This window comes from Hyperolius riggenbachi, chromosome 5 (assembly GCF_040937935.1).
Source record: "Hyperolius riggenbachi isolate aHypRig1 chromosome 5, aHypRig1.pri, whole genome shotgun sequence".
Lineage (NCBI taxonomy): Eukaryota > Metazoa > Chordata > Amphibia > Anura > Hyperoliidae > Hyperolius > Hyperolius riggenbachi.
Window position 1 is genome coordinate 192,249,349 of NC_090650.1, and position 23,775 is coordinate 192,273,123.

The 23,775-nt window shown below is 42.9% G+C and overlaps 1 protein-coding gene across 3 annotated transcripts in view; it reads left to right on the plus strand.

Annotated features, from left to right (window-relative positions):
- ABCA13 (ATP binding cassette subfamily A member 13) overlaps positions 1-23,775 on the plus strand; it is a 770,386-nt gene that overhangs the window by 366,519 nt on the left and 380,092 nt on the right. For all 3 annotated transcript variants that reach the window (XM_068236514.1, XM_068236515.1, XM_068236516.1), the window contains exons 30-32: positions 2,105-2,417; positions 2,559-2,673; positions 8,194-8,523. In XM_068236514.1, coding sequence (XP_068092615.1) covers positions 2,105-2,417; positions 2,559-2,673; positions 8,194-8,523 — 758 coding nt within the window. The remainder of the gene's footprint in view (positions 1-2,104; positions 2,418-2,558; positions 2,674-8,193; positions 8,524-23,775) is intronic.

Consider the following 23,775-nt stretch of genomic DNA (forward strand, 5'->3'; position numbering starts at 1 on the left):
GAGAACGGACAAATTAAACATGAAATTCCAATTTGTTTCCGTTAAGAAAACGATCGTAATTATGAAAAACGATCGTAATTACAAAATTCTGCATAAACATTACATTTCCTGAAATTACGAATTTTTAATTACGGCCACAATTGTAATTTTGCGATTTACGCAAGATTTTGTGTAATCGTAATTAGGTCATTACGCTCGTCACTAGCGGGGAGTGTATAGCAGTAGGGAGGGGCCATGTTGTGCAGTTTGGTGAGGTCCCTTAATGCTTTATACACGTACATATTCACTCAGGATCTTTTTTTTAACTACCAATAGCAACACTATACATTGGTAGTACATTTTTCTCTGTGTTGGCATATTTTCAAATACTGTACCTTTCTTTCTACTCAACGTTAAGCACAGTCTAAAAACATTATTTTATTTAAATTTAATTTAAAAGATTTAATTTAAATTCAAAGATTTTCTATTGTAACCTGAACTTTAAATGCTGCCAGCTTAAGAAAGAGTATTAATTATGCATTAATTTGCTCCCCAAAAACTCTTTACATTACATTAGCGGTTTACACAATGAATTACACACTCATACATGCATGTAGTTTAATATTTTTTGTATATATTATTGCAAAAATCGTAGAGTGGAGGACCACTCCAAAGCCAAAGGTCTCAGTACCAATGAGGCCCATACAGCATGCATACAAGAAGGGCTGGCACCACAGAATAAAAATAAGCTCTTTATTGAAATGCCATTAAAATGACATAATAGTCAAAAGCCTATTTTTTTTACTATTATGTCATTTTAATGGCATTTCAATAAAGAGCTTATTTTTATTCTGTGGTGCCAGCCCTTTTTGTATATATTATTGGAATATTTCATCTTGGACTAAAACACACAAAAAAACTTTGAAATATATAAAATCCTTATCATGGACGGATGAGGCATTCAGGTAGCAAAGCATTGTGTGAGTGTTAGATACATCTACTTCAATATTAGTTTTATGTTCTTTGTTTACATTCTTCTAATCTGATTAATGCAAACACTAATTATGTGCAGGATGGCAAGCGCTATTTTTGGTGTTGCTTTACAGGCTACATTGCTACATTGCTGAAATTGGTATGCAGCAGTTATGCGAGCATTACTATGGTAACGCGCGTTACGCAAATAGCATAATGCACTTTGCCGTAGTAATGCGGGCATTACTCCCATACTGTGGGCCATGCTAATTGCACAATGTGCGGTACACTGCTGGTGGTAATAATAGTAATGTTTCGTGCACAAGTAACGTAACGTTTGTTACCATAGAAGGATGTTTTAAAGAGACACTGAAGTGAAAAAAAAATGATATAATGAGTTGGTTGTGTAGTACGGAATATGATAGAATGAATTGGTTGTGTAGTATGGATAATTACTAGAACATTAGTAGCAAAAAACATATTCTCATATTTTTATTTTCAGCTATACAGCTTTTTTTTTATAACATTGCATCATTCTCTAATATTTGCAGTTTTCACATTACTCAGCATTCTAAATGGTTTTTTTACAGAACAGGCAGTGAACTTTTGACCTGTCCTGAACTGTTCTCTGCAAGGAAAAAAAAAACAATACAGTTAAGATAAAAGCCTTCAGAACACAGAGCTCTCTACGACTTTGAAAGTCGCAGAGCTCAATGGCAATTTGCATAGATAACAACTGGAGTTTCTTAACTCTTCCTGTACTGGAAACAAATATTAGACTTATGTCTCTGCTCCTAATGCTTTATTTCTTAGCTGTACTACACATACAAATCATTATATCATAATTTTTTTTCGCTTCAGTGTCTCTTTAACTGCATGGCAGGAGCGTGTCAGACAGGGGCTCTAACAGCAATTATAATTGCAATTTGATTACATTATATAGCACAACAAATGAAAGGTAGTGGATCCCTGACTTCTGGGTGGCTGAACCATGCGTTAACCTCTGGATTACTGCATATTGTAACCATTCATGTGAACTAGCCTTAGGGTATTGTGGAGATACACAATCAGTACAGATTCTGTTTTTACAAACATTTATGTATTTTATCAGTTAACAATAATAATCTGATAATGAATATGTATTGTTCCTTAGGCATAATATTCAATTTCTCTTCTGAAATGAAACATTCACAAAATCATCACTCAAATAATAAACTTCCACCCCATGTGAAGTATACAATAAGAACAAATGCATTATACAGCATAAAAACGGATGCTTTAAAAAATCCAGTTTGGAAATCTCACCCTCAGAGGCTTCCTGGAAGTGGAATAGCATACAGCCATGTCTTTGCTCCAGTTCAAGACATGATTGACAGAGCTATCATTTCTCTGCACACAGGTGCACACATATATGAACCAGAAATTCAGGTGCAAGCAATGCCTTATCCATGTCACACACAAGACCTGTAAGTAAATACCTTTTATATACTTGTGTTTAATATGCAGTGATTTTCTTTTGGATCTGAGTTAGGGATCACTTGGACAGATGTCAATCACATGCAATAACTGTGAAATTATTTCTCTGATCTGTTATTTTTTTTATATAGTTTTCTCAACCATATTGGCTTCTTCTTTCCACTTATAATGATGTTGACATGGATAATTAATATTGCTAGCATGGTCCAAAAACGAGTTTATGAGAAGGAAATTCATCTTGAAGAGGTAATGAAAACCGTGTTAAACTTTCCTAACAGATAACTTTTTTTTATATACAATTTATAGAATGTTTAGCAGGGTTAGCAGGAGTTCAAAGCCCTGTGTGTCACATTGCACTTCACGTGACAACGGCGCTTCCTCCCTTCAAACTGGAATGAGGAAGTATCCAAGTCACGTGAAGAGCAATGTGTCACACAGGGCAGTGAACTCCTCCTTACCCTATCTTATTGCTCAGATGCTGAACAGTAGTGACCAGGAGTATTCCTGTGTTCAAATTCACGATATATCAAATACAAACACAAACATTAAATGTGACATAAAGCTCACATTAGAATAGTGAAGTGTCCAGTGAGGTGTGCTAACCAGCAGTAATTTATGTACAAGTTAATGTATCCTGTCTCAAATTGAGTGCATCAAGTCCTTTCTATTCACTCTCCTTTGATCATCAGCGTGGCAGGTATTGAGAAATCCATAGAAGATGTTCTCTGGTTGAACTCGATGGACGTATGTCTTTTTTCAACCCAAATAAGTATGTAACTATGTTGCTTTCAGATAACAATTGATGAAACCCTCTCAGGTGGTCAGGCCATCTCTGTATATTCCAAAATTTTGCCATAAACTATTTAAAGGACAACTGTAATGAGAGGTATATGGAGGCTGCCATATTTATTTATTTTTAAACAATACTAGTTTCCTGGCTATCCTGTTGATCCTCTGCCTCTAATACTTTTAGCCATAGACTCTGAACAAGCATATGTAGATTAGGTGTTCTTGACATTAATGTCAGAACTGACAAGAATAACTACATGCTTGTTTCTGGTGATATTCAGATGCTACTACAGCCAAATAGATCAGCAAGGCTGCCAGTCAACTTGTTTTGTTTAAATGGAAATATATATATGGCAGTCTCCATATTCTTCTCATTTCAGCTGTCCTTTAAACTTCCTTATTTTTTAACATATTTAAACCTAGCCACTCCGAAAGACTATTATGTCCCAGATGGGTGTAGCAGAGCCTGCTGCAGATTGCTACAGATACACAAACAGTGGCAATGGCTTCTGCTCCACACAACTGATTGCTAATGCAGAAAAACAGCAATCTGTGAGCAGTGTAATACGGAGTGTTGTTGCCATTATAGCAGAGAAGATTGAACACATTCCGGACTGAAAATGTATAGCTGAATGGAAATGGAACAAAAATATGCTTTTTTCAATAACATTAAATTATGAAAACACAGGTGTAACACTGTTGTATTTATAATGTACTTATTCTTTGAGAATAAGATTTTCTGATCGAGCATGACAAAAAACGCTGGAATTTTTTTCCTTCCTAAAAGGGAGGATGACAAATGCCTAATAAAAATATAGAGGATAATGAGTATATAGATATGAAAGGTGTGAGATGCATTAAGTGGAAGTGACTGAAACGTTCCCTTTCATATTTAAAAAGAAGTGTAAAAAGTCAAAGCACTTTTTTAATCTCCTCTGAAATATTCTTACCTTATGGAATAGTGTCTGTGTTGAAACTGTAGTGACTGCTTGGCTTTCACTGTAAAATGTAGTATTACATTTATGAGAACTGGCTGTATCAGAGCAATTGGATTGAGGTATCAACTAAATTTGGCTTGCTTAAACCAAGCCTTTGTTTTTTATATGAGCATTGTATTTCTTCTGTAAACATAATAAAAGCACAGTTAATTCCCAATTTTGATATCTTATACCTCTCCTTAGCAAATAGACACACAATCTCCTTTCCCAAATTGATAAACTTTTTGCACACCCTGTGACAATCCAGCCCCACAATCCCATCGAGATCTGCTCCCGTTAGCGTACGCAGAAAGTACGGGCACAGACGGACAATGAGACCGGTTGCTGGATCGTCAGAGGTACAAGAAAGAAAAAGCGACAGAGCGTGCCAATCCCGTCTAATCTGCTCCAGTTAGCATATGCAGGAAGTACGGTGAACAGACTGACAAAGATTGGTCGCGCAGCTGCCGACAATATGTAATGGGACAAACATCCACCAATCCCGTATTACTAGGCCACTGTTGCCATGCAGGTCTCATGCACTAGAGACTGCTGGAGGCAAATTCACTGTGTGCGTAGTAAACAGTTAAGATCGGTTGGAGGTGCCCATACATGTACAATTCTGATTGTATATACAATCGGTAAACTAAAAATATCGATTTCGTGCTGGAAATCGGGTAAATACACTGCCACCACTGCCTGATTGAGGAGCAGACAGTCTCCAACTGGGGCGAAGAGACCCCAACACTATCATAATACGGTAGCCAGCCCAATCACGTTCAACACGCTCCAGTCACCGTTCGGGGAATAGTCACTTCCGACGGCTTAAAGACTGTGAGAAATGTGACGTTAAAGAAAGGTTACTGGGTCCCTATATGATGCAATCTCGAATTGTATTTACAATCGAGAAACGAAAGTTATCGATTTTGCACAGGAAATCTGGTACTAGCTAATCCTAGAAGGAAGAAACGGTTATTTACAACCTAGCTAGCAAACCAACAATTTATAAGCAAATCATAAAACAATGCGGTAGTATGACTGACTCTTCAGAGGGCAGTTCGTTATAGCAGCAATCAGATGACCAGAACAGGCACACGACTGAACGATAAAAAATCGTTAGTTTATTTCTAAACTACATACACACAGCTTACTTTAGAACAGTTTGGTTTGATAGAGAGTAGAGATGAAAACAAAACAGAATGTCCGAATATACAGTTCAAATACCGTTATTGGTAGTCCATGCGGCAATCGCAAGTCTTTGGCGTAAAGTCCAAAATGGCGGTTGCCATGCGACCAACAGGCCTTTGTTAGAAATAGTTCCAAAATGGAGGTTTTGACCCGTGTCCTTGCGGGCTGCCAGGATGTTACTAGGCGTCAGATTAAAGGTAAAAGGACCTGGACTTTTGGGGTCATGTCAGTTTTGTTCCTCACTGTAGGTGGGAGGAGTTATGACACATACAAGTCCAGCCTTGTGCAATTTGAATAAGGCAGTGCCCCCTTAGGCAGGGAGAGGTTTGGGCCAATTCATATTTTGCCCGCTCTCGGCATGCCCGTGGGTAATATCAAGAACCCGAATAAATATTCATAACCAGCACAAGTGTGTGCATCTGCTAATACCAAACTTGGGGGGTTTAGAGTGAACGGTGACCCCAAAATGCATATCTCTGCTTTGGCAGGGCTTACCGTTAATTCGGAAAAGTCCAATTGTGTGGTTTGTTCCGAATTTCATAATAAGCGGGTTCTAAAGGCTGTTGCCTATTTGGAAAGTCATCTTTATGACAAAAGATGGATTTCATTTTTGTGAGGTCACAGATAGGTTTCCTAACTGGTCACTGAGAAAGCCAGCTGTGGTCTCTAAGTGGCTTCTGCAGGATGTTAGCAGGACCTCCTGTGGCTGCTTTTTTCATGTACGGAGCTGAGGAGCCACCAAGTCCGGGTTAGGGCAGTGGAGCTGTGAGATTTCCCTCTTTCTGCCTGGTTGGGGGTCCCTGAATGCCCAGGACCCTTTGTCACACGGAGGTGTGAAAAACCTAGGTAATAAGAGCATTTGCTACATTTGACCAGGGAGAGGAACTGTTAACCCCTGGCTTCCCTGGTCTTTTTAGAAACCAAGCCTTTCCCTATCTGTTGTCATTTTGTTAATAGTGGCAACAGGGAATATTTCATAAGGCTCTAACTACCTATTTAGGACGAATAAACGTTGATTTGTCACACCCTCCTTTCCGAATAAATAAATTAATGATAATAGTAGCAATGTCACTCTATCCTTTGAAAACAGAAAGATGACAATTGGTGGCAGCATGTGAACTAAATTGGAATTTCAGGTTTTAACTTTAGAACTGTTCATTTTAGATTGAATTTTACAGGTTGAACTACAAAGTAAAATTAATTATTAATTATGCCTTGTTGTTGTTGTATCTTGTTGTTTTATCATTTTGCTTGAGGGAAAGTATTGGAATTAAAATTACAAATATATAACAATATAATTTTGGACAAAGAACTATATTCAAAAACAGAATGGTGTTTTAAAGAGAACCCAATGTGGGTTCTAAGAATCCTATAAGCACATAGAGGCTGGGTCTGCATATAATGTCCAGCCTCTGTTGCTATACTGCCTCCCCCCAGACACCCCTGTGCTCTGCTGGCCCCCATAAATCAAACCGCCATGCTAGCGACACGCAGCGTGTCACTAGCAGGCTGTTTACATCCACACTGTCACTCTCCGCCACTCCCCGCCTCCTCTCTATCGTCTCTCCCCGCCTGCGTCCCTTCCCTCCAATAAGCGGGGATGGAAGGGATGCAGGCGGGGAGCGGCGATATAGAGAAGGGGGGGGGGAAGAGTGACAGTGTGGATGTAAACAGCCTGCTAGTGACACACTGCGTGTCGCTAGCATGGCGGGTTAATTTATGGGGGCCAGCAGAGCGCAGGGAGGGCCTGGAGGGAGAGAGATAGTATAGCAACAGAGGCTGGGCATTATATGCAGACCCAGCCTCTGTGTACTAATGGGACTCTTAGAACCCACCTTGGATTTTCTTTAAAGGACAACTATTGTGAAAAATTGAGCAATATAAAATACAGGTAGTCCCCGACTTACGAACGCCCAACTTACGACTGACCCGCCGATACGAACGGCATGGATACAGTGGGCCTGATTCACAAAGCGGTGCTAACAGTTAGCACCGTGGTGAAAAGCCCTTTATCATGCCTAAACTCTGTTTAGGCATGATAAGTTTAGGTGTGATAAGTTTAGGTGTGATAAGTTTAGGCATGATAAGTTTAGGTGTGATAAGTTTTTAGGCGTGATAAGTTTAAGCACCAACTGGGTTAGCACCACAGTGCACAGCTGATCAAAAGTTTTGCGCTAGCAAAGTCTGGTGCACTTTGCATAGAGTTTAATGGCGCTGCTTTGCGTGCGGGACTTTGCACGCGATATAAACTTATCTAAACTTAGCATGCCTAAACTTATCACACCTAAACTTATCATGCCTAAACTTATCATGCCTAAACTTATCATGCCTAAACTGAGTTTAGGCATGATAAAAATGGTTATCACGCCTAAAGTCTTTAACTGGGTTATCACCGCTTTGTGAATCGAGCCCAGTGTTTCAATGGGAACAAGCCAAAAAAATAATGTTTCAAATTGGACTTGTAGATTTTGAGAAAATTGATTTAAAAAAAAATTCAAAGAAAAAATGGCTTTTAAACTTGTATAAGCAGGCACAGAGGGCAGAGGTGACAGAGAGGGGGACACTGGCGGCACAGGGGGCACAGAGGAGGTGCAGGGGGCAGAGGTAGCATGTTGTTCTGACTTAAGAACAGATTCAGGTTAAGAACGAATCTATAGTCCCTATCTCGTTTGTTAACCGGGGCTTACCTGTATATGTATATAAACTGTAGATTTCACCCAAAGAGATATCCATTTCCCAGAACAGGTATGTCAAAACATTTCTGTGCGGTTTGTTATTCTATTCATTTATTTTTGTATTTCTTTCTTTTCAGTACCTGAAGATAATGGGTGTTCAAAGTGAATCAAATTTTCTTGCCTGGCTCCTTGAAAATATTGGGATTGTCATAATCAGCAGCTTCATCATTGTATTGATTCTTAACCTGAGTGGCATTCTTGCTCACAGCAATGTGGTCATCATATTTCTTTTTCTTTTGGAATTTGGGATCTCTGTTATTATGTTTAGTTTCCTGGTCAGCATATTTTTTAACAAAGCAAGTACTGCAGCACTTTGTGGAAGTTTACTGTATATAATTAACTTTCTACCATACATCACACTACTTGTTCTACAGAAGCAGTTTAATTTTGCTACTCAGTTTTTATTGGTAAGTCAACACTTGTTTCCTCTTTGTAATAATAGAATATGTCCTGCTAGACTTAGATCAAATTTATTTGTAACTAGAATCCTTTTTCCTTTATAGTACCATATCAAAACATTTTCTTTTAATTAAAAAAATGATAAACAGCAATTTCTGAGAGGACTAAAAAGCAGTTTGGTTTACAATACTTAATTGTGTGCTATTTGAATTGAAAGCAACCAAAGTAGTCAAATAAAATTAGCTATAATTTCAGATAACTCACATTCTTTGTGAACTTAGCCAACTGTTACTTGAACAGTTTTATTCTTTCAGTAACTCATGCAGAAAACATTACCCATGCAGTGAAGCCCACAGGGTGGGAACACTGATTTTGCCTTTTCATTGCTAGGTAAACAGTCAGTGCAATATGAACTTTCACAATACCACCTCCAAAGACATCAAACTAAATAAAGGTGTTGTCATATGCACCAGTATTTTTTAGGTAGATCTTTCCTTTTCAGTCATAGATATCTTCAGTTCTGCGAAACAAAGGGCCTGATCTAATTCACTTTTTCTACTAAGTTTTCTCCTATGAGATAATTTACATTATGAATTGGATCAGCCCCAAAGTATTCAGGCATATCAGAACATTAGATGTGGGAATGATCATACTGTACATATCTTTGTTTTTTTTTCTAGGAAAAATGATTAAAAGAAATAAGACTTGAAGCTGCTGGGTTTTTAAGTGAAATAAGAAAAAAGAATACATGATTTTTTGTTTTAAAACATAGATTAACATTCATGTTGTGGCTGAAATACTTATCTCTCTGCCAAAGCTGACCTGTGCTATACATTTCTCTTTAAATTGGGATTATACTCCCAATACAAAAAGTTCAGTAACTATTCTGTTACATAAAATAACATGTGAAATCATTCCCAGTGCTCAAAATTGCTTATTTGCACTGCAGAGGGCAGTAGAATCCTGCTTGTCTCTTATAATTGGAAAAAGCAAGACTCTCCTTGATCCTTTCATCACTCTAACCCCCTTCCCATCTCACTGAATATATATATCACCCTGACAACTGCAGAGTCACTTCAGCAGAAAAGGTTGGAGGCAGAGTAAAGACATAAGCAGATTGTTGCCTTTGCCGATGAGCAGTAATAAGCAAGCTTCTACTGCTCTCTGCAGTGAAAATAATCAATTTTACACACAGGGAATACATTGAAATGCTTTCAAATATTATATTATGTATCTTAGAGTTTCTAAAATTTTAGTTTTACGAGTACAATCCCACTTTAAGTGGCTCTATATACAGTACTTTGCTGCTAGAGGACCTTTGAGATGGACTAAGAAAGCAAATCACTCAAAATGATTCTATTTACCTTAGCCCCCCTCTTTTTTTTAATGTACTCATCAAATGGCACACCTTTCTTGCATCAATTCTTCGTGCACGGTCTAGTCTGTATGGCTGCAACAGACTTGTGAACGCCAAAAGTAAGTGTGAGCAGCATTGAATGGTTCAAATAGATGATTTATTTACAGTACATTCCACACAGTGAATAACAACAGCAAGGGCATCCAATAAATGAAACAGAATGTAACTTTAGCTCTCATGTATAAAAATAGCTCTTACCATAGACAGAAGATACAGGCATACGTAGGATCAAAGCCTTGTCTACATTGCAGCTAGGCTAGCACACAATGAACTGTCACCGCTTCTAAAGGAAAACCATTTTTTGTCAAGTGAAGGCATACACCTATGAGCCCAAACCATACCATACCTGCAGGATGGCCTGGTACTCGACCAGGGAGCACTCTGCACCTGGGCAGTAATTACTGAGTGTACCGGCACAGTGATGGCCTAGGGAGATGGCGAGGGACCGAGTGGCCTCAAAGGGACTGGCGTAGGCCCCAGGTGAGTATCTTTTGTCTCAGTGAACTTTAAAGGTATGGTTTAATTAATTAATTTATTTTTTTAGCCTATTTGTGATCACCACCATGCTAATTAGTTACGCGACCATGCAGCCATGCGAGATTGAGTGTAACAGGTCTTTGAGGCTCTTAGATGTGCGGGTGCTGCATGAGCGCTCCAGTGAACGGACCAGCGTTGCTACAAGTTTTACCAAACAGACAGGCTCAGTGTACAGCCTAATTTTTTTGGGTTTTTTAGCCTATTTGTGAACTCCACCATGCTAACTAGTTAAGCGACCATGCAGCCACGCAAGATTTAATGTAACTTAGACTTTGAGGAACTTAGATGTTCGGGTGCTGCAGGTGCAAAGAGTTGTTAATAGTTGACACTCTCGGGACTCAAATGTTAGTCCTCTCGGTGGCAATCTTTCTGTAGTGATCGCCGTGCTTGTGTGCACGTTGGCGAGAGTGCAAGCAATGGGAGTTTTCCAGCCCCTATGGTTGGTCTGAGGGAGTTCAATGACAGTAAAGTGACCCAAAAACACTGATTCTACAGTGTGGGCCCAGTGTTGGCCTAGTAGGCTTTATTGAATGATCGCCTGAGGTGACCATAAAAAAAAAGGTTTTACCAAAACGTATCTAGCCGATCGAATTTGGTCTGTCCACAATGAAGCAACAATCTTAGCATCTTGTGTGTGCCCCTAACACACTCATATAGGTCATTGCTTCATTGTGATATGCAAGCCCCTTCATTATGACAAGGTAACAATCACAAAGGGGAATTGACATCATGTACATGCCTTTTTTTAGTTGTTGCAGCCACTGTGTAGCACCAGAGGCTGGAAACATTGGGCATGTACAGCCACATGCCAGAAAAATTAGGTTTTGTAGCAGCCGGCTTTAAAAATTCAGGATTAACCTGGAGCCTTGTTTGTGTGGTGAAGAACTCACGCCGTGTGCAGAATGGAAATACAGCTGTGTGGGGACTGATTTGCAAGTCTTCCAGCAGGCAGGATCCATGCCTCATTAATTTTAATAAAGGTCAGGTAGTCAACACTTTGGTGACCTATGCGACTTCTCTTGTCAGTAACAATCCCTCCTGCTGCACTGAAGGTCCTTCCTGACAGGGTGCTTGAGGCGGGGCAAGACCGAAGTTCGATGGCAAATTTGTGACAGCTCAGGCCACATGTCAAGCCTGCACCCCAGTAGTCCAGGGGTTCATCGGACCTCAGAGTGTTGAAATCCGCAGTTAAGGCCAGGTAGTCCACTACCTGTCAGTTAGGCTTTCTCTGAGGGTGGATCCTGAAGGGCTGTGGTAATGCGTTGGACTTAAGAAAGTGTGCATGTCTGACATCACCAACACCTCGGTAGAGATATATTGGGAACATCAAATTTTGGGTTCGCGGACACCGAACTTGAACTTAAAAGTTTGAGCTTGCATGAACCTGGTGAACTGCCATAAACTTCAATGGGCAGGCAAATTTTAAAACCTACGGGGGCTCTTTCTGGCCACAAAAGTGATGGAAAAGTGGTTTCAGGGGGCTAACACCTGGAATGTGGCATGCCAGAGCGGGATCTATGCCAAAAGTCCCATCAAAAATTACGTAGGTTTTAATCCCTAAAGGGCAGAAATCACAGAACATTCCTACATTTGAGGAATAAAGGGCTGCTTAAAGGAGATATCAGGCAATTTTAATCAAAATAAGTGCTACTTACCCGGGGTTTCCTCCAACCCCAAGCTCCCAGCATGTCCCTTGCCACAGTTCCGTCATCAGTCGTTCACCGCTGCTGCCTCCCGGTCCCCGGTGATGATGTCAGGCCAACCTCCAGGTCAGCCTGTACTGCGCCTGTGCGAGCGGCGCTGTCAATCACCGGCATGTGGATCGGAGCATACTGCGTAAGCGCAGTAGTTCAAGTCCATGTGGCTGTGATTGACAGCACCGCTCCTGCAGGCACAGTACAGGCTGACCTGGAGCTGCGGCGACCTGGAGCGGCGGAGCTGCAGCGAGTACATGCTGGGAGCTTGGGGCTGGAGGAAGCCCCGGGTGAGTAGCACTTATTTTGATTGAAATTGTACACATGGTGGTAGTGTAAGAGTTATGTCTGCTTCACACAGACAGACCAAACGCCACGTTAACCAAGACTGAGTGCTAACAGGTCTGTAAGACACTTAGGTGTGTGGTGCTGCATGTGTGCTCAACTGAACGGACCAGAGTGGGCGTGTAGCACAGGCCATGATGGGAAGTTATTAATAAAACTGTACGATGGAAGCAGTGTACAACATAATTATTATATATTTTTTATTTTGGCTTATTTGTGAATTCCTGCATGCTAACTAGTTACGCGACCATGCAGCCACGCGAGATTCACGACCAGATCTGGAATATGACATGGGTCAGTAAAGTGACACTGATAAGAGATGGGATGACTTAGCTCTGCACATGTATGTATAGTTTTTGTAATTTGACCAAAAAAATAAAATAAAACATTTTTTGCAAACGCTGTAGCAGAGGCCAAACAATGTCATGTCCTACACATTTTACCCCCAAAATTGAAATTTTTAAAAAAGAAAATGAATGTTTGTTGCATCCCTGGTGAGTGTCACTGACAAGAGAGGCGGTGACTTGGCTCTCCACATGTATGTGCAGGTTCACACATAAAAATTTAATTTAAGAAAAATAATGTTATTGTTATTTATAAAAAAAAAATGTATTGTTATTTAGAAAAAAAATGTCAATGTCATTTAGAAAAAAAGGTTATTGGTACATGCACTGGGAGGTAGAATAGGCCCTGGGGAGCTAGGGGTGTGCAATTGTAGTAGAGGAGAGTGCAGCAGCAACAGAGGAGGACTCAGCTGAGGATGATCGCGAAGAAGATGATGAAGGGGGAGAAGGAGGAGAAGAGGTGGCAGCAGGCCTGCCTGCCATTCGTGGTGGTGTCACCAACTCCAATGCAGACCCACACAGTGGAGGCTTGCCAGTGGGGGTCAGCAAGTGGATGGCTGGCAGCAGGCCTGTGTCCCAGAGATGCCTTGACTTGTGGTACAGGTTGGGGATTGCCTTCCTGGACAAATAAGTTCTGCCGGGTACTGCGGGGTCCCAATCGAAACACATTTTTAAAGGTCTCAGATTCCACCAACTTGTAAGGTAATAGATGGCGGACTAACTTCTTGTGGCACAGGTGGCACAGGTTGCAAATTGCTTTGCTGTTGTCAGAGGCAGACACACAAAATATTACCACACTGGTGAGTTTTGGGTTGACGGCATTTTGCTGCTGCTGGTGGTGGTAGTAACAGCAGAAGTTGTTGGGCGTGTTGGTTGGCTGACCCCAAGTGCCGATACATGCTGTGTGGCAGTGCCACTAGCTCCTTTTGAAGATCTTCCACTGCTAGTTACAACAACTTGTCTCCTCCTCCTCTCTGTCTCCCCATCAGAACTGTCCTCCTTTTCTTCATCTCTTCTTGCTTGCACCTATGTGACATCCATGGACACATCGTCATCATCATCATCATCATCATCATCATCATCAACTGTTTCACTTGTATCAGACACCTCCAAAAAGGCACCAACAACAGGTACTACAACATCATCATGACACCTCATGTGTGTATTGACATCTGACTGAGACATATCAGGTGGTATAACATCCTTACCACCTTCATCCTCTGCCAATAATGGTTGGCTACTATGCCTGCAACTTATTGGGGTAACAATAGCAGTAAGTAGTAATACTGTGCACAGCTCTGGGTGGGTGCCAGTGGGCTGTGGAGTGTCACACACACACACACACACAAAAAAGAGCAGAATGATGTATAAGGCACTGGCAGCCATGAAAAGGGCCATTTGGGGTGCTTTCACAGCAAGTCAGTCAGCGAGGAACAACAAAAAACAGGCCTACCTAACTTCCCCTATTTCAGCAATGCGCTCTCTCCTTTCCTCTCACTAAAGGAGACAGAATAAAACATGGGCGACGCAACAGTATTTTTATAGGGAGGGGTGATTGGGAGGGAGTGCAGGCTGATTGGCTGCCATGTGCCTGCTGACTGTGATATAAGGGGTCAAACCTTGGCTCAATGATGGTGTATAGGGGGCAGGTCGAATACGCCATGTGCTTGACGCCCGTCGTGGACACGAACAGCTGATATCCACCGGGAACTGTCTGCTGGTGAACCTTTTAGGCCATCTCTACACATCTGAACAGCATCCTGTCCTTACCAGTGTTCCCGTTAGATTTCCATTGTGTTGTGACATCACTCTTGAACGCAGTGTACAGTATACTTTGCAGGCTGTTGTGCAACTGCTGCATACTTTCCGACTTCTGGTAGTTCGGAAACACTTTGTGCTTCTACCAAGGGTCTAGTAGCATTTCCACACAGTACAGGTCATTCCCTTGAGCCTTTTTATATGGGGGCCCCTCAGCAGGCAGGACAGCATGAAAGACCCCATTTGCAGAAGGTTGGATGCTGAGTTAGCCATCTCTCATTCTTCTTCCTCACTGATATCACGGAAGTTCTCCTCCTCCCCTCAGCCACATATAAAACCTCTGGGAACCCGAAAGGTGACCACAAGCCCCCTGGTATGCCTGCTGAGGTTGTTCTTCCATCTCCTCCTCAAAGCCACCTTCCTCCTCTGACTGCTCTTCCTCAGACGACTCCTCCCTCTGCATTGCCGCAGGTACATCAGGTGTGGACGACAAATCTGGTTCAGGTGGTGGTGATGGTTCCTGGTCACACTCCTCTACAGCCTGATCCACCACGCTTTGCAGGGCATGCTCCAGAAAGAAAGCTTATGGGATCAGGTCGCTGATGGTGCCTTCACTGCAACTCACCAGGTTTTTCACTTCCTCAAAAGTACGCATGAGCCTACATGCATTGCGCATGAGCATCTAGTAATGTGGCAAAAAAAATCCACAGCTCCCCAAGACCTGTCCTAGCACCGCGCTTGTACAGATACTCATAAATGGCTTTTTCTTGTTGGAGCAAGCGGTCGAACATTAGCAGACTTGAATTCCAGTGAGTAGGGCTGTCACAAATCAAGCGTCTCACTGGCAGGTTCTTTTGCCACTGAATCTATGCAAAGCATGCCATGGCCTTGTAGGAATGCCTGAGATGGCCACACACACCTTCCTGAACTGCTTGAGGACCTCCTGTAAGCTTGCATTGTATAATAAGATTTGACATGTGCCATGCACGGCACATGTGTAAACTTTCCCGAAATCAATGCCGCCAACAGATTGCTTTCGTTGTTACACAACTCTTTGCCGATCTCCAGTTGGTGAGGGGTCAGCCACTGATCCACCTGTTCAGAGCGGCCAGGAGTGCGTGTCCAGTGTGACTCTAGGCTTGCAGGCAAGTCAGGCCCAGGAAGGCATGACACCATCGGATGTGGAATAGGCCCTAGGGAGTGGGGGGATGCAGTTGTTGTTGTTGTAGTAGAGAAAGCCGCAGCAGCAGAAGAGGAGAGCTCAGCCGAGGAGGATAGCGAAGAGGATGGAGGAGGAGGAGAAGAGCAGGTGGCAGCAGGCCTGCTTGGCATTCCATGCTTAGGTAATTTATAGTAAAGGACTTTAGAAAAAACACGGAGGTAAAGTGCAGTTTGGCAAAAACTTTATAGAAAAAACTTTATTAATACAAAATATCAAAAAATCAGCAAAGATTTAAAAGCTTTTTCAATTCCACACATATCGTAGGTCTTCATATGGTTAAATCACTGCCATAAGGCATGAATAATTGAAGCCGATAAGTAAGTGTTGTATTCTGGCTTGATTTAATATTGGAGGAAATTTTTGTATCTTATAGGCAACGACACATGTTCGTTTCGGGCTTCTTATATCATAAATTTGCCCTTCATCAGGCCGCAATACAAATATCTAAAATACAAACAATAAAGACAAATATTAAAAACAAGGCTCAAGAGACCATAAGCTCAAAATAGAGCAATGAACAAGGAAAGAAAGCTCCACCAATTGTGATTTCTGATATGCAATCCACATGGTCCAGAATAAGTCCTGAGCCTGCATATCAGGAAAAGAATTGGAATATAGACACCAAACCATACAATGATTATATAGGGCTCATATCATAGAATGAAAAAGAAAAAGACCGTGACCTAGAAGAAAAAATCTAAAGCAGATCTGCCACGCAGACTAGTAAATGTCAGTCAATGCATCACTGCTGGTGACTAGAGAACAACCACCATATTAGTACAGAAAGTTAAAGTCCTTCAAAGCACCAAGAATCCACCAATAGTAAGAAGAGAAGAACCATAGGCTTTAAGAGAAGGTCCACAGCCGATTTGCACCAAGGACTAGTAAATATCAGTCCACGCATAGCTGCTAATAACAAGAAATCCTCAGAAACCACACACCAATCTAATATAGGCAACGCCAGAGATCCACTAAAAGAAAGTGAAAAAAAGGAAAAAAAGAGTGGGAAAAAACCAAATACAGATATTTTAAATGTAATGTAGGATACACTTGCACAAACCTGTGTAATAAAGAGGATCAGCGCAGGGCCAGAAATTTATAAACAGTAGACACAGGCATCTGAACCAAGCAGATGCACATAGGGAACTGTAAAAATACAGGAATGCATATACGTATAATTATTAGAGATAAAACACAGGTGCCCCAATACACAGTGCCCCCAATATCCTCTTCTGAATGCAGATATCAGCCCAAATATACCAGCATAGGAGCACAAGTATAAATAGAAAGAAGCCCTCCATGGTATCATACTAGGTAAAATATATATCCACAAAATTAGTAATGCAATACCACAATCAAAATGTATGTCTAACTACCCAAGGGATCTAGATGGACCCAGATAGTACGATGATACTTACTGTTCCACGGCGTTATAGAGGAGCGACGCTGCTAGGCTGGAGACCCTAACCACAATGGCGCTCATCGCTGTTTAAATATCTGCACTTGGCGTCCTGTATTCGCCAGTGCGCCTGTGCGGACCCAGAGCCAATCAGCGTCCGCTTTCTCAGGTCGTGCGTCCCGGCATAGACTCGCCACGACGCACCAATGCACGCCTGCGTGTACAGACGTAGTGCTACGCCAATGGGGAGCAGGCAAGTGGGCGGTCATAATCGTCCTAACTGCATCCCCAGTACGGAATTACCAATCCGCCTGTGATACAAGGCGGAGACATGACGCGGAGACTGCATAGAGCGGAAATGTCATAGAGGTCAGGCATAAGTGAATACGGAAATGGGTTACCATCGGCGGTGAAGCGCACAAATGCGGAGGCCACCTATTGTAACACCAATAGGCGGAAATGCCATAAGGACCAGACTAAATGAAGGCGGAAGTTAAGCAAAATTGAATAAAATTGGGGCCAATAGCCTATGTCAATACTCACAATCTAAAAGTCTAAACAGGTCCAAAGTATATGGCACAAGGGGTATTAATACCACCCAAAATAAGGTAAAAAAAAGTAAAAAAGGCTGTCAACGAGGGGATAAGGAAAGAGGGCAATTAACATTTTAATGAAGACACCTCTAAACCTCATATATTATGTGACTCCACCTCACTCAAGATTTTGCGAATATTTAAGACACCGGTAGGCACTGTATACTGAGGACCCCAGGAAGAAATGTTTTTCTTTTTACCAAGATTCAGACAACTGGTCCGTGCAAGTGTGATCCCACATTTAAAGGTCAAAGTCCCTGAAAAAGTAAAGAAAGAAATATGAGCACAAAGATAAAAATAAAAAAGACATCTACCTAAACATGCATGTAATGGATAGGCAGAGAAACAATCATTAGACTATTCATTGATCATCTATTGAGGTCTATAATCAATGTTTAAGCCAGTAGGATGCAGTGTTTGCAAGAACTTTATCCACCAAGCTTCTTTATGTAATAAAGTGGATTCCCTGTTGCCTCCTCGCCTGAGAGGGTGGACTATATCTAAAACACAAAATCTCAACTGATTCGCCGAGTGGCCCATTTCCACAAAGTGTTGGGCCACCGGGGAATCAATTTGAGAGGGGTCCAAACCCCGTCTAATGGCCACATTAATTCGAGACTTGTGTTCAGTGATACGTTCCTTCACTGCCCTCGTGGTCTCCCCAACGTACATCTTGCCACATGGGCACTTGATGCCATATACCACAAAGTTGGTGTCACATGTGGCATAGTGGGAAAACTTAATAGGGAACCCCTTCTTCTTATACTTGTGCTCCTATGCTGGTATATTTGGGCTGATATCTGCATTCAGAAGAGGATATTGGGGGCACTGTGTATTGGGGCACCTGTGTTTTATCTCTAATAATTATACGTATATGCATTCCTGTATTTTTACAGTTCCCTATGTGCATCTGCATGGTTCAGATGCCTGTGTCTACTGTTTATAAATTTCTGGCCCTGCGCTGATCCTCTTTATTACACAGGTTTGTGCAAGTGTATCCTACATTACATTTAAAATATCTGTATTTGGTTTTTTCCCACTCTTTTTTTCCCTTTTTTTCACTTTCTTTTAGTGGATCTCTGGCGTTGCCTATATTAGATTGGTGTGTGGTTTCTGAGGATTTCTTGTTATTAGCAGCTATGCGTGGACTGATATTTACTAGTCCTTGGTGCAAATCGGCTGTGGACCTTCTCTTAAAGCCTATGGTTCTTCTCTTCTTACTATTAGTGGATTCTTGGTGCTTTGAAGGACTTTAACTTTCTGTACTAATATGGTGGTTGTTCTCTAGTCACCAGCAGTGATGCATTGACTGACATTTACTAGTCTGCGTGGCAGATCTGCTTTAGATTTTTTCTTCTAGGTCACAGTCTTTTTCTTTTTCATTCTATGATATGAGCCCTATATAATCATTGTATGGTTTGGTGTCTATATTCCAATTCTTTTCCTGATATGCAGGCTCAGGACTTATTCTGGACCATGTGGATTGCATATCAGAAATCACAATTGGTGGAGCTTTCTTTCCTTGTTCATTGCTCTATTTTGAGCTTATGGTCTCTCGAGCCTTGTTTTTAATATTTGTCTTTATTGTTTGTATTTTAGATATTTGTATTGCGGCCTGATGAAGGGCAAATTTATGATATAAGAAGCCCGAAACGAACATGTGTCGTTGCCTATAAGATACAAAAATTTCCTCCAATATTAAATCAAGCCAGAATACAACACTTACTTATCGGCTTCAATTATTCATACCTTATGGCAGTGATTTAACCATATGAAGACCTACGATATGTGTGGAATTGAAAAAGCTTTTAAATCTTTGCTGATTTTTTGATATTTTGTATTAATAAAGTTTTTTCTACAAAGTTTTTGCCAAACTGCACTTTACCTCCGTGTTTTTTCTAAAGTCCTTTACTATAAATTACCTAGGTCATTGCGGGCAAGGTGGATTGCCCCTAAAGGGACTTGTGTTTCAATCCTCCACTTTTTTCAAAAAAGGACGTTACCCACTATATATATATATCTAGTTGGCATTCCATGCTTGGCAGCCATCAACAGGTTTAGCCAATGCGCAGTTTACGTGATATACCTGCCCTGACCATGCTTTGCGGACCAGGTATCAGTGGTCAGATGGACCCTTTATTATTATTATTTATTGTATTTAAAAAGCGCCAACATATTACGCAGCGCTGGACATTAATTTAGGTTACAGACAATAGTTAGGGGTGACAAACAGCAATATGACAATACAGGAATACAAGAAAACCAGATCACACAGCACAGTATGAGTACAAGGTAATGCTTAGTCAGTCACTGGAGGGGAGCATGGAGATTAGGCAAGTTAGGTTCACTCAAATGCATAGCATGGGTTCACAGTAATGGAGGTGCATGATCAGGTAGGACACAAAAGGAGGAGGATCCTGCCCAAAGGCTTACAATCTAGAGGGAGAGGTAGGGACATGAGAGGTAGGGGACCAGAGTTCAGCTGTGGGTTTAGAGCAATTGTGAGGGGTGGTAGGCCAGAGTGAAAAGGTGAGTTTTGAGGGCCTTCTTGAAGGTGTTGAAGGAGGGGGCTGCCCTAATGGGTGGAGGTAGGGAGTTCCATAGTGTTGGAGCGGCTCTTGAGAAGTCCTGGAGGCGTGCATGGGACTGTATGATGTGGGGGACGGTCAGGCGAAGTTCATTGGAGGAGCGGAGTGAGCGGCTTGGTGTGTATCTCTGAGTAAGATCAGAAATGTAGGTTGGACAGGTTTTGTGGACGGATTCGTAAGTCAGACACAATATCTTGAATCTGATTCTGGACTGGATAGGAAGCCAGTGGAGGGATTCAAGGAGCGGAGCCACCCTGGTGTTGCAATGGGAGTTGTGGATAATTCTGGCTGCCGCATTCATGATGGACTGCAGTGGGGTTATTCGGGTCATAGGGAGACTAGACAGAAGGGCATTGCAGTAGTCGAGGCGGAAAATTATGAGGGCATGGATGAGGAGTTTGGTGGTGGCAGAGGTCAGGAAAGGGCGAATCTTACAGATGTTACGAAGGTGGAAGTTGCAGGACTTTGTGAGGTTTTGGATGTGGGTGAAGGAGAGTGCGGGGTCCACGGTGATACCCAGACAGCGGGCTTGAGAGGTAGGGCAAATGGTAGTGTGGTTAACAGTGACCTGCACATCTGGAAGGACCAGGGATGCCCGGGGTTGGAAGATCATAAATTCCATTTTGTCTAGATTTAGTTTCAGGAACCTAGAGGACATCCAGGAGGAGATGGCAGATAGGCAGGAGAAGACCTTGTCCATGGTAGTGGTGGATATGTCAGGGGTGTGGAGGTAGATTTGGGTGTCATCTGCATACAGATGATAGTTAAAACCCATGGAGGAGATAACCTTGCCAATGGAGGATGTGTATAGGGAGAACAGTAGGGGGCCAAGGACCGAGCCTTGGGGGACTCCCACTGAGAGGTGGTTGGGGGTGGACGAGGACTCATTGAAGGAGGTTGTAAAGGAGCGGTTGGAGAGGTAGGATGAAAGCCAGGTCAGGGCAAGATCGTGAATGCCCATGGATTGGAGGGACTGGAGGAGTAGGGGATGATCTACTGTATCAAAAGCTGCTGAAAGGTCAAGGAGGAGGAGAATGGAGTATTTACCTTCAGCTTTAGCTAAGGCAAGGTCATTGACCACTTTGGTGAGAGCCATTTCGGTTGAGTGGGCAGGCCGAAATCCAGATTGCAGTGGGTCTAGTAGTGAGTTGGCATTGAGGTACTGGGTCAGGCGTTTGTGAACCAGACGCTCAAGGAGTTTTGAGGTGAAGGGGAGGAGGGAGATCGGGCGGTAGTTGGAGGGTAGCGAGGGGTCGAGGGAGGGTTTCTTGAGCAGGGGCAGTACTGTGGCCTGCTTGAAGTCTGAGGGGAAGGTGCCTGTGGATAGGGAGAGGTTAAACAGGGTAGTGAGGACTGGGGCCAGATCCGTGAAGTGAGGCTGAAGTAGATCAGAAGGGATAGGGTCAAGGGGGGAGGTAGTGGTATGGGAAGTCTACAGTAGGTGGTTGACTTCCTCAGTGGTAGTAGGAGTGAAGGAGGTGGGGGGAGGATAGGGTGGAGGAGGAGTTGGTTGTGAGCGGGTGGGAGGTGAAGATTGAAGATTGGATATTTCTTGACGGATGGAGACTATTTTGTTGGTGAAGTGGGTGGCTAAACCTGTGGCAGACAGGGAGTAAACAGAAGGTGGGTTTAAGCAGGGAGTTTAAGGTGCCAAAAAGACGCCAGGGAGTGGAAGCTTGTGCTCCGATGAGCTTGGTAAAGTATTCCTGCGTCGCATGAGCAAGGGCAGTGTGGAACTGCAGCAGGTTAGTCTTGTACTGTAAGAAATCCTGATGTAGTCGAATTTTCCTCCATTTTCGTTCAGTGGCACGTGTTTCCCTCTGGAGGTTGCGAGTATGGGTAGTGCGCCAGGGCTGAGGATTAGGGGGTCGGTTGCGGCGGAATATTGGTGGAGCAGCTTTCTCTAGGGCTGATGACTGATGAGAGAGTTTGGCGATACTGAGCTGCAGCAAGATTAGGACAGGTTAGGGTGGGGAGAGTGGAGGAGAGGCCATGGAAGGAGTCAGCAAGGATGCCAGGGTTTAGCTTGCGTAGGTCTCGCTGCCATCGACCAGGTGGGTGGGCGGATAGTTTGGAGGTGCCTTCCGTGAGAAGGTTGAAGGTGAGAAGGTAATGGTCTGAGGGTGGAAATGGTGCGATGTCGAGGTCTGCAATGGTGGTGTATTTAGTGAATATAAGGTCGAGAGTGTGACGTGCCATGTGAGTGGGGGCATTGGTGTGTTGTACTAGGCCATGTGAGTTGGCTATTGTGAGTAGCCGGGTCACAACAGAGTTCTTGGGTTCATTGATGGGAATATTGAAATCCCCAAGGATGATGGTGGGGAGGTCAGAGGAAAGGATGTGTGGGAGCCAGGAGGCAAGGTTGTAGAGAAATTGTCGTGTGCAGCCTGGAGGGCGGTATAAGACTGCAACAATGGCTGGGAGAGGATTGTAGAGGCGGATAGTGTGGGCCTCAAATGATGTGAATTGTAGGGAGGAAGGTGGAGTGAGGACACGGAATGTGAAGGATGGAGAGAGGAGCAGACCCAACCCTCCCCCTGGCCTGTTTACTGGTCTGGGGGTGTGACTGAGGTGAAGCCCCCCGTAGGAGAGGGCAGCCTCTGTGGCAGAGTCAGAGGGGGTGAGCCATGTCTCAGTGAGTGCGAGGATGGTGAGGGATTTGGAGAGGAAGAGGTCGTGGACCACTGTAAGTTTATTGCGAACGGATCTAGCATTCCAGAGACCGATGGGTAGGGGGAGCATGTGTTTGTGAGTGGGATGGATGGAAATAAGGTTGGGGCGAGGATGGATGTTGACCCTTTCCCCAACACTGTGTGCCAGAGTTGCCATGACTTGTCTTTTCACATTACGGTACAGGTTGGGGATTGCTGTTTTGGAGAAAATGTTTCTGCCCAGTACCTTCCACGGCGGTGTCCCTCAGACTCCACCAGCTTGTATGGTAAAAGCTGGCAGGCTAACAGTTACAACAAGCTAGCTGCCAGATGCCAGGCAAGGGAGTGACTCTGAGACATTGGCTTCTTCCTCTCAAAAACTTCCTTGACAGACACCTAACTGTTAGTCTGTGGGCAGAAGAGCAGGAATTTCTCAAGGTGAGAGCAGTGTTGCCAACTCATCCCTTTAATTACTGACACATCTTAGTTATACAGGTTCTGGGGCTATTTGCACATAATCAGTGCCTTAACTGCATCTACCTAGCCACAAAACCTGTATAATTCATATGTGTCAGTAATTAAAGGGATGAGTTGGCAACACTGGGTGAGAGGCGGGGTGGAGGGTGGTTGAGAGGGGGCAAGGACAGCAAAGGTTGACATGGCTGAAGATGCTGGACCAGAAGGAGGATGGTGGCTTTGAGTTTGTGTGCTG